Consider the following 12,756-nt stretch of genomic DNA (forward strand, 5'->3'; position numbering starts at 1 on the left):
AATAACCAAACATGCCTTTATGAAGCATGAATTTTTTTCACGTTTGTCAAAAGTATCAACATTTCAACATATTCATTGCTTTTATACCTCCCTTTCCTCTCGTATGTTATTATCTGATAATCTAATATGCAATATTTGCTTTAGTGGCTTATTTCAATTATTTGATTTTTTTGAATCAAGGAGTTATATATATATATATATATATCATAACATATGTCCATTATATATAAAACAATGGATGATTCTTCATTCGGTCATCCATTGATGGACACTTAGGTTGATTACATATCTTGGCTACTATGAATAATGCAGCAATGAATATGGGAGTCTAGATATGTCTTGGACATACTGCTTTCTTTTTTTTTTTTTGGATAAATATCTAGTAGTGGGATTGCTGGATCATATGGTAGTTCTATTTTTAATTTTTTCAGGAATCTGCATGCTATTTTTCATAACGACTGTACTAATTTACATTCTTACTAACAGTATATACAGATTCTCTTTTCTCCACATACTCACCGATACTTATCTTTTATATTTTTGATAATAGGCAACCTAACAGATATGAGGTGATACCGTGTCAATTAATGGTACTGGGAAAACTGCATATCCACATGTAGAAGAAGAAAATCGGACCTTTATTTCATATCTTATACAAGAATGAATTTCAAATGGATTAAATAGTTAAATAAAGACCTGAAAGTGTGAAACTATTAGAAAAAAAACATAGGGAAAAGGCTTCTTGACATTAGTGTGGCAGCGATTACCTGTATATGACCCCAAAAGCATAGGCAACAAAAGCAAAAATAGACAAATGACATTGCATCAAACTACAGAGCTCCTGTACGGCAAAGGAAGCAATGAACAGGGTGAAGAGACAACATATGAAGTGGGAGAAATTATTTGTAAACCATATACCTGATAAGGGCCTTATGTCCAAAATATAGGAAGAATTAGAACAATTTAATAGCAAGAAAACAACTCAATTAAGAATGGACAAATGATTGAGTAGACATTTCTCAAAGGAAGACATAAAAAAGGCCAACAGGTGTATGGGAAAAAAAAAATGTTCATACTCCATTTTCTAAAACATAATGGTCCCTGATATTTTAAGCCTTTGCCTAAGGGGCTCCCTCAATCTGGTGTAATCTGCACATCCACCACTGTTCTCATCATTAGCCCTGTTTATTGAATCTTCAGGGTTCAACTCAGGTACTTTCTCCTGTGGACACCTTCCTTAACAATCCTTATTATCCTAGAGCAGTGGTCCCCAACATTTTAGGTGCCACGGACTGATTTGGTGGAAGACAGTCCTTCCATGGACTTGGGGGAGGAGTCGTATGGTTCCAGGATGATTCAAGCACATTATATTTATCATTAGATTCTCATAAGGAGTGTGCAACCTAGATCCCTCACATGCACAGTTCACAATAGGGTTCATGCTCCTATGAGAATCTAATGCCGCTGCTCATCTGACAGGAAGTGGAGCTCAAGCGGTAATTCCCACTTGCCCACTGCAAACCTCCTGCTGTGTGAGCCTGGTTCCTTAGAGTCCACAGAAAGCAACAGGTATGTGCCGGGAGGCTTAGAGGAGCATTTTTTATATAGCTCTTAGCACATAATATACAAGAAAGTATTGTAATTATATATTAACTTTTAAAACTCTTGGCCCCCACCCTTGAGAGTAAATTCACTGCAGGTAGAGATTTTTCCCATCCTCAGTAAGTTTATGCTCCTCCACATTTCATTCACCCCTCTCTCTCTCTCCTTTTTTTTCCCTCTCTCTCTTCCCTTCTTTCTCTCTCTCCCTCTACAGTTTCTTTCATCATCCTAAGTCTTTACTTGTAGTTCTCTCTATCTGTAATGTTTTACATTTTTCAATCTCTATGTCTGTCTTTCTGTCTGTCCTTTTTGAATCCCTGCTTATCCTTTTCTAAAAAAATTTGTGTACTCTTCTAGGCAGAGTGCTTCCTTAATCTTCTTTGTACTGAATGCACCGTATTCATTTTTCTGCAGTAACTCTTATTGTGATATACAGTAATGCATACTTTCCCGTTGCTGTTTTCCCCACTGGAGTAGCCCATTGATGTCTTTGAGGAGAAAAATTCATCTTTTCCCTCCACTTACCTAATAATTACCACAAAATATCAATGTTATTAAATAAACAAATGAATGATTTCCAAAATAAGAGAATAATATAAATAATAATAAACTCGGAGATAAAATGACTAAGTGGTATTTTCATGTCCAGTGAAATGTATTTCCCAAAGGGTAATACTATCATTTCTGTCTTTTTCTTTCCTTTGTTTTGAATTATCTTTATGACAAGTATTGATTGTGCAACCATGCCTCTGTTGCTTTAGGGATGTTCTCTGGTTGTTTTATTTTGAATGTACTGTGTTTTCAACGAGATCATAAACTTCTTAAGGGCATAATTTGTTCAGTTCTGTTCTGTGCTTCTTACATTGTGTTTAGCATTGTGGTAAACAAAACACTTATTCATTCAAGTATTAGTGAGTATCTGCCATGTGCCAGGCATTGCTATTTGTTTGGGATGTTTACACTATTTAACTAGCTCCACAAAAATTACTATAAGACAAACTAAGCAGAAGACTATACTTCATGTCTTAATACAAGGAAAGATCTGCCAAAATGTCATAAATTCTGACAGTTCATATCAAGCATAAAACCAGTGACTTTTAAAATTTCAAATAAATTCAATTTAAAGGGTAAAAATTTATCTCTTTCTCACCAATAATGTCTGTGCATATTCTGCCTATGCCTTTTGTCTCCTCTTTGGTCTCTAGGTTTCATCATTTTTCCATTTTCTATTGTTTCTTTCACTTTTCATAGTACAATTATACATTTTGAGTGCATATACATAGCATCAGACATTCTAAAGTTTACAGTGTGATCACTGTTATCTATAAACCCTCCTTCCCAGAGCTAGCTGAGCTATTATTTTGAAACAAAGTTAGATTTTACTGTGGAGAAGCTAAATAAGGGAATCCTAACTCTAGTATATTTAAGTTTTCCAACTTTTTATGTGATCAGAATTAGTGGAAAGGCTATTAAGTCATCACAGATCTTCAAGATGCTTTTTTCTAGTAGTGCATCTTTTCAGAAATATAGGAAATACGTTTTTCTGCATCACAGGGGAATTTTGAGAAATTTCATAAGTTTACTATGAACACAAAATGTTATTTTATTTTAATAATTTTTCAAAAATTCCTTTTATATAGGTAGCTTCTCCTCCAAAATTGCAATCCCTGTGCTGATTTTATTAGCTTTACATTTGTTCATCCTTGCACTAAGACATTTTATTTTCGATTTTTTTCAGTCCTTGTTTTTTTAGTTTAGCGAAAGCATTCATTGTCAATATGGTTATTGCAGTTTTTTGTTCCCCCCTCCCGCCCCTTGGTTATTTGTTGTTTGGGCATGATGTAGCACATTTTATTCCCATTAAATTTCAAAGTTTTAGGCTTTTAAAATTATATTAGCAAAAAGTTAAGGAGTTGTTTTCTTTTTTATTTTTCTCTTCCAAAATTTAGAATTCTTACTAATTTATTTTAAGAATTAAAATGTTTATTTCCCATTTGAAAACTCTCAAGAATAACTTAGTGTATACCAGTGTCAAGAATGACGTTATATTCAACATTATAATCAGTTTTCTAAAGATACATTGTTTAAACTCAACTATTACAAGGGTGCATTTCATAATAAAAATGCATGAAGACAAACAATCTTTTACCTTTATACAAAGGTAGATTTTAATGGTAAATAAAGCATAAAAGATATGCAGAATCTAAATTACTTTGAAGCAATTTTATGATCAATAGCCATCGTTTTGGCACTGAACAAATTTGAAACCTGTCTTTTTTAAAAAAAAATGAATATCCAAAACATAGTGCAATAAAACATCATTTTGTTAGCAAGGGTTTATTAAACATTTTAAAATTATTATTGCTTGTGTGTTTCAGGGACTGAGACAAATTCTTGGCATTCAAAGGTAAAGAAGAATATTGAACAAAAAATATCCTTAACATGTTTCAATAGAGAAGAAGTAAATATACTTCAGAATATATAGAATTTACAACTGAAAGGAGTCCATATAATCCCTCATCAACTTACAAATAAGTAAATTGAAGTTCAGAAGAGATTAAGCAAATGAACAAGGTCATATTCCTAGAAAATGCTGAGTTGGAAAGTGAAAGCTCTTTTTGACTTCTGCAAAGATTTTCCTGCTATGTACCAAAACTGAATCAAGAATTTGTTCATTATATGCATATTTTTATAATAATCTGAGAGCTAGGCAAAATGTGTAGAATGTATTCCTAAACAACTGTTGGAAGGGCACCTTTGAAATGCAAATTTTCTAATTTTTCAGATAGTTTTGAATTTTAAGTGATCTATTTTCTACTAAGTTGCTATAAATGCATCACTATTAATCTCCATTAAATGATATATAAATGATATCATTAAAACCTGTTAATTGTTAGAGCTTAGTAAGGCTTATTTTCTAATCAAAATTGTTTAATAAAGCCTCAAACTATGGCTTTTAGAAAAAAAAAACACTAAAAAGTATGAATGTGTGATAAACTTCCATATCTACACCATCTGCCTGTCTCCTTCACCATATGTCACTCTATTAATTGCTAATATCATCCTTATTATGCATCATTTCATCTGTAAGATTATTCCACAAAACTAAGAAGGCATCAACAACCACCACAGAAAACCACCTGCTATATGCATTTCTGGCTGATAAATTTCAGCATGTTCTGATTTGCTCTTGGGCAAAATTTTCTAATTACTTTTGCATAACAAGAAGCCTTCTACTAGAGCAACTTTCTCTGGTTGTGATGATCTTATTACTACCTTCTCAAATTGTTTGTTACAATTAATTAAATATTCCTACAATATTTCTTAAAATGTTATTTAGCAGCTACTGTATGTACAAAAATATGGATGCAATGGGTCACTAAGCTAAGCACTGAGAAGAGGAATAATATGTAAGAGGGAACTTGTAACATATGTAAAATAATTTTGAAAAAGTTAAGAACCTGGGCTTTTAATAAATATGAGTTAGTGAGGGTCGCAGCTCTTAGGTTTGACCAGTAGTTGTCTATCATATAACCTGTACACCCGTTTTTTCCATTGTTTATAAAGAAAGGAATTGAACCTCATTTAGATTGTTTCATTCTATCAACAGTAATGGATGGGTAGACCACATTGATAACTGTCCTCTTTGGCAACAGCTGAAACAGATCCATTCAACATTCAAACACTTTAGAGGCATTGATTATTTTGTTCTTTTTGAGGTGGTTTTTGTTGAAAAAGCAAGTCTACTGCCCATGAAATGATTAGGGAGCATTGCCAAACAAAATAAAATTAAATGCTATATTGTGTGGTAAAGATGTTAGTAATTACAAGTAATTTTAAAGATGAGGAGATAAGGGAAAATTGAAATAGGAAAGAATTTTTAGAGGAGGTGAAAACTGAACAAGACCTTGAGAGGTTGGCTTGGTCATTCAGGAACAGGCTAGACATATATGAATATCAAGGTGGTAATTATGTTTATTATTGAGACATTGGGATAAACTTTTGGTATGAGCTAAAAAAAAAACAAAGTTACATAAAGGCAAATTATGGGTGAGTTTGGAAATCAAAAGAGTTAACAATCAGCAACTGCTGCAGCAACACCACACCCACCACCAGCACATGGACTCCATTCATAAAGCGAGACTTTGATGGGATTAGTCTGTCAGTAAAATGTAAGATAAATTGTACTCTACATGAAAATAAAAGTGATAGTTGTAGTACTGGAATTGTAGAATAGTGACAATGGGAACGGAGGTTTAGGAGTGCTTCTAGACATATTTCAAACCAGGAGATACATAACATAACCTCTCAAATTTTATCTCACTCTACATCCTTTCATATAACTGACCAACTGACTCCCCAGATGTGTCAGTTCACACTGTGATTTTGCCTATGATATATTCTCGACATTTGAAATGACTTTCACATCCATCTTCCTCTGCCTATATCCACAATAATTTCCAAGTTCTGTCCACATATTATTTTCTCCATCTCAATGGCCATTTCCAAACATGGATATAATCTTCCTCATCTGAATTTTGCAGAGGATTGCACTAACTTGTAAACAAAGGTCTATTATATATTATCTAGTTTTGTGTTTATGCCTTATAAATCAATACAAAATAATAAAAATTATTGTATACTCTATATCACATATGGTATATAATCTAGAATACCTACTCGTGTTCATAAGTGTTTGTTGAATGAATAAAAATACATTGATCAGTACAACAATAAATGAATAATAACAATTTGATGGTTTTTGAATAAAGAAATTAAAAAGTGATGTCAATATTTTTATGGTTGTTTTTCGTATTTTCCCATCTCATTGTCTTCTTTTCTCATCCTCCCTTAATCACCCATTTCATTAATCCCATGTGTGTTTTTTGTCCTTGTAACTTAACAGACTGATTACTTGGTACCATCCCAATAAACAGATTAAAATTTGCCTTTTTTGTCTTCAGTCTATTATTATTAACTATTTCAAATGTTTCCACATTATCAAAATTATCCATGCCCAACCACATACTGTTTCTTTATGTATCAGGAAGATCTAAAACGAGCATTCTATACATCTTCAACACATAAGGCTACTTATTTGCAAAAGCTCCAGTTTTTAGATATTGACTGCATTTCCAACAAAGGAATAATTGTTTTCACCACTTTATAATGGCAAATACTTTGTATACATAACCCATTTATGGAATAAGAATCGTCTCTGTTTGTGTAAAAAAAATTAATATTAATTTATAAACTGCTCTTTTAATTCATAATTTGCTGTCTGTGTGAACTTTTAATCCCTTTAAAAATCACTATTTCTTGATCGCTCAACCATGCAATACACAGACAGAAACTACATTAATAATCTCTCAAAGGTGCAGTGCACTGATACGGCAATTTATGCTGTTGTCTGGAAAAAAGCGTATTTATTCTGTCCAAGAACCCATGAGACATGAGAACTACTCTTTGTTCGGACTCACAGTAGTCATTTTAAAACTTCAATTACTATTTCAGCATGTTCCCTCCATTACTGTTTCCACTACCACAGCCAGTAATTTCTAGCAACAAAATGGACTTTGTAAACCACACACATATGTGCCTCGCATGCAATGAGCAAATGCAGCTATGTCTAATATCTGCAGAAAAAATGTAAATTTAAATGAATAACATCAAGACATGAATATTGAACAAGTGCTTTTTATACTTCCTATATAATAATTGTTGAATAAATATGAATATATGTTATATATATAACACCATAATATATCTTGCAATCTAAAAAGTCCAATCATATATTAACATTCAACAAATAGTTCTTGAAATTCAAGTCAGTACAGAGCTGCTCGTTATGCCATGGGGTTTATAAAAAATAACAATGTAATATAACACCTTACTTTTGCTTTTGAACAATTTACAATCATAAGTATGATTCATCTTTTTAATCAAAATGAGTCTTGAATGAAAAAAGATGCTTTGTAGTCTTAATCTTACTTTATGTAGATCTTAAATTCCATGATCTGGCTATAACTTCTGGTGTGAGATTTCGTTCCTACATTAACATTAATCTCCTTTTCTTGAATCTGTCATCTGTTTTCATCCGTTTTTGCTAACAAAAATGCACATATCTAATTTATGTGACACTGAAGTAGGATATTTGGAACATATCATTTTGAAGCCATGATGTTCACTATATTGCTCTTTATGGCTATAATTTCATCTTGAGTGAAGGACACAAGAAATCAGTCTTATACATTTTACTGTTCTATTTATTGCCATGACATTCATGAAAGTAACCCTTACACAATGTTTTATTCATTATTCACTTTATAAGAAAATATGAGATACTGTATGCTTCTTTCTAAGCTATAAAAAAGTGTGCCTTTCTCGTATCATAGGAACACTTGGATTTTATAGACAATATTTCTTGGGTGTAAACTGGTGAAGTTTCTTTATATATTTGGCAACTATATTATTTAAAGAGAAGAACAGCTAGAGAGAATTCGAGTACAGAGACACTGAAAAATGCAGAAACATGATTATTAAAAATGATAACAAACAAGCAATCAGAAATGCCAGTATGACATGATGAGGTGTTCATTTTCAAACACAGTTTTACAAAGTTTAGAAAAAAGGAGCCTTATTTAATTTATGTGGAAATATTTCATCTGAGGAAAGATGATGAGAGTGGGAGCTAGGATAAAGGAGGGGGGAAAGATTAGTTTTCATGATTAGCAGTTAAATTGACAATTAAGAGTTTAATTAATTAAATAATTTGTATGTTTGTTTCTACAAGTGGTCACAAGCAGTTAAAGAAGAGAAAAAGGTAAGCAAGTGGAATAGATGGCAAAGAAACAGTCAGAAGGTGAAAAAGGAGTATAATAATACAGATATCATTTAATTATAATATATTCATATTTTTAAAGATTTATCTCAATGAGATAATAGTTCTTTCTATACTCTGTCAGAAGTCAGTGACAGACACTTAAATTTGAGGTGTAGATTTTAATTCTACTGGCAGGAACTATTTGAAATCAGACTGACCTCAATCATATGGTTCTTGCAAGCCTTGATGCTTATGTCTAATGATATTGGCATATCTGTGTTAGTTTTTTTAGTATCTAAAGATGATGATATTTACACTATGGGTAGTCAAACTGACTTATAATCAGGTGTTTTTCACTGTGAATTACTTATTAAAACTCAACTACAAAGTCAGATGATTTTAATACATTTGAACTCCCATGTTAAAAATAAAAAGGTATCCCAGTTGGTTGTGTTAGTGCCCTGCTTTATTTTCTAAGTAGGTGTACAAAATGACACTTGTCTTTCATAATATTTTCCTCTATATTTGAAATTGTCCTCAATGAGTTTTGTCCAGTCAATATTTTGCCTAATATATATGTACACACACACACACATTTATACACACACACACACATATATGCATACTGGTATTTATATACATATATATATATGTACACACATACGTGCACACACACATTATATATCTCTAGTAATTCAAGACAAGATATATATATGTATACCTTGCATATATGTATATCTTACATATATATACACACATGCAGATAATATAAGATATATATTTATACCTTATTGGAATTATTGGTAATGTGATATATAAAGCCAGAGATCTAAATGGTTTGTTCTAGATTAAATTAACTAACTGTAGAACCTGTACTCCACCTTGACTGCTACCAAGTACTGTAGACACGGACACATAAGCAATTCAAATGGCAAACTATGCAAGTGGAGGAGAAATTACGGCTTTAAAATATCTGTATCAATGCTTCTACAGACAGGGTAATTGTGATTTTTCAAAAATGCCAACAATATTTCCAGAGTGTTGTATTACACACTTTATGCTTCAGTCTATGTTGTATGATTATTAGATTGGAAATTCCTTGGGAACCTAACAGAGTGATTCACATTTTGCAGATTTTCTATAAATATCAACAAATATATCAGCACAATCTTTCCTTAAAGATTATATTACAATTCAAAGACTTAATTGCAACTTATACCCCATGAAATCAAGATTAAACTATTAAAATGTGTTCAGAGGGCATTATTATAAAATGTTACCTTTACACACAGGCCTGTGATCACTCCAAGCAGCAAAAACTTCAGCTATCCGTTGACAGGTGATGCTCTTTGCACCCTGTAGGACATAATCTTCATCACAAGAGAACTGCACAGTTGATCCAAGGCTAAAGTTAAATAAAAGAGAAAAAATATGATAAGAAAGATGCAAGGTAATAACTAGGCTTCACTTATACTGGCAATATACAATAGGTCAAATATGTACTATAGTGACAAAAAATATTCTGGAAAACAAAATGTGAAAGTATGACTTGTAGAAACGTAAAGCTGTCATCAAATTTAATCGTTTTGTTAACAGATGTAGAAATGAAGGTCAAATAATTGACTAAGTTTACCATGCTGAGTAGGTGGTAAATGTGAATCAAAATGTCACTATTCTGACTTGAATTCCAGTACAGTACTTGTGTTCATAGCATATTACAGTGTTTTCTGGCATGTATTTACATGTGTATGTTTGTAGATGTGTCTTTACATATGTATGCATTTAGACATGCATTTGTATCTATATACACGCATTTAAAGTATTTAGAGATGCAAAATTGTACTGATTGTTTTTCATATGGAGTTTTTTCTACAAAATATTTAATTTTTTGTGGGTACATAGTAGGTGCATTTAGATGGCATCTTATAAGCTAACCTAAGATAAAATATTAAGGTAGAAAATGGTCCTCTTATCTAGGTGAGAAGGCTCCTTTCCTCCTACATTCTTTATCTTTACACTATTTCTCTCTCTTAATGCTCCAGCTTAACTTAAGCCCCTAAATCATTGTAGCAATTATTCTACTGAGGTATGGGCAAGCAATAGACAAAGAGATGAAAACATTTAATTTTTTTTTTTTTTTTTTGAGACGGAGTCTCTCTCTGTCACCCAGGCTGGAGTGCAGTGGCACGATCTCAGCTCACTGCAAGTTCCACCTCCTGTGTTCACACCATTCTCCTGCCTCAGACTCCCGAGTAGCTGGGACTACAGGTGCCCACTAACATGCCAGGCTAATTTTTTGTATTTTTAATAGAGACAGGGTCTCACCATGTTACAAAAAATACGATTACATTATTTTGGTTATTTTGAACTATATGATTAAGTTATTATTGACTATAGCTATCCTGTCATGCTATCAAACAGTAGGTCTTTTTCATTCTTTCTATTTCTTTTTTTACCCATTAACCATACCCCTCTCCCTCCTAGCACCCATATGTATATGTGTATATGGATACGCTCTCTATATCCATAAGTTTAATTGTTTTGATTTTTAGATCCCTGAGATAAGTGAGAACATGTGTTATTTGTCTTTCTGTGCCTGACTTAACTCACTTAATAATCTCCAGTTCCACCCATGTTGTTGCAAATGACAGGGTTCCATACTTTTTATGGCTAAATAGTCCCTTAACATGGCATAAAAAGTCCTACATGTTGTCTCTCACTCAATGTGACACCTGATCAGCATCTCTAGAAGTTAATCCATATAACCAAAGAGAGATTATCTTTACAGTCTTCTTAGACCACGTCATGACTCCAAGTTTTATTTAGACTACTCTTAGAGCTCGAGCAACCTTAAACATTTATATAATGGTCAATTATCTGCCTTTTCCTTCTTTCTCACCTCAATAAACAAAAACTCCATTCTTCTAGTTGCTAAGGCCAAAGACCTTAAAGTTATTCTTAACTCACCTTTTCGTCTTGCATTTCACAACCACTCCATCAGGAAAATCCTGTTGACAACACATTAAAAATCCAAAATCTAACATTTTTCACTCCTACAGTGTCAATAGGAATCTGAGCCACAAATTCTCATTCATATGATTGCAATAGTCCTTCTTGCTATGTTGTTAGTTTTTCCTCTTTCTGTTCTTGACTCCCTGCAATCTATTCGTAAATAGTATCCAGAGCAAACTTTTTAAAAGTCGGTTCAAATTATATCACTTTTGTAGTTTCAAATTTTCCATCCCTGTTTCACTCAGAATAAAGGGATTGCTTGTTTCACTCAGAATAAAGAGATTGCCCTTAAAATTACCGACATGGCCTCTGCTAATTTGCAGAATTAATTTCCTATGCTTTCCCTTTCCATGTCTGTTCTTCAGATTTATCGACTTCCTTGTTCTGGCTTGAAGATGTTAAGCATGTGCCTCCCTCAGGGTCTTTACACTTGCTGTTATATCAGTCTGGAAAACCATTTCTTCAGAAGTCCTGTATCTCCCGTTCTCAATTGTTCTGTTTTCTCCTCACATGACATTTTATCCATAAAGCCCTCCCTTACTGCTCTGTGTACAACAGCTACACCTATTCCATTATCTTTTTCCATGTTATTTCCTATAAACTATCTAATGCACTGTTTATTTATCTCCCCACTTCCACTAAAAACACCTCAAGCCACTTATCTATTTTGTTTTCCAACATGTCAAACATTTCAAAAAGTATTGTAAGTTTATGTATAGATTTTTAACAGAGTGAGTAAATGCTATCATTTGCAGATTTATTGGTTGCTAACATATAAGACTGCCTAATGCATTCAGATATGTCCTTATCCCTATAACTGGAAATATATTCTTCATCAGGATGCTATCTCAAGGCTAATTAAATTTTTATAATCCGTGGTACCCACTATTTCTCATTATCGGCTGCATTTGCTGTGTTCAAAAAAGAGCAAGAAAAATACTAATGTGATTGGAGCATAGAAAATAACAAGAAGGTATGTGAAATTAAGTCAAGGAAGCAATTATGGGTTACGGTTAGACTTGTTACAACTTTGTAGGCCAATGTAAGGAATTTGACCATCATTCTGAGAGAATTGGGCAGTCGTTACAGGAGTTTAAGACAAGTGAATACCATGCTTTAAAATGAATTCATTGGTTTCTGAATGAAGGATACAATTTAAGGGGCCAAAGATAGAAGCAAAGAGTTTAGTTAACAAGCTGTCACAGAAATCTTAGCTTTCATGGAGATGATATGATGGCAACAAGTATTAGAAAAGTAGTAGCTATAAACTAACGATGGTAAAAACTTTAAGGGATGGAAGAAGAAGGCTCAGTATAGGG

General features: G+C 32.8%; 1 protein-coding gene across 3 annotated transcripts in view; it reads right to left on the reverse strand.

The window, feature by feature from the left end:
• CSMD3 (CUB and Sushi multiple domains 3) overlaps nt 1-12,756 on the reverse strand; it is a 1,308,251-nt gene that overhangs the window by 736,245 nt on the left and 559,250 nt on the right. For all 3 annotated transcript variants that reach the window (XM_030937706.1, XM_030937708.1, XM_030937707.1), the window contains one exon: nt 9,706-9,830. In XM_030937706.1, the coding sequence (XP_030793566.1) occupies nt 9,706-9,830 (125 nt within the window). The remainder of the gene's footprint in view (nt 1-9,705; nt 9,831-12,756) is intronic.

Source organism: Rhinopithecus roxellana, chromosome 9, assembly GCF_007565055.1.
Source record: "Rhinopithecus roxellana isolate Shanxi Qingling chromosome 9, ASM756505v1, whole genome shotgun sequence".
Classification (NCBI taxonomy): Eukaryota; Metazoa; Chordata; class Mammalia; order Primates; family Cercopithecidae; genus Rhinopithecus; species Rhinopithecus roxellana.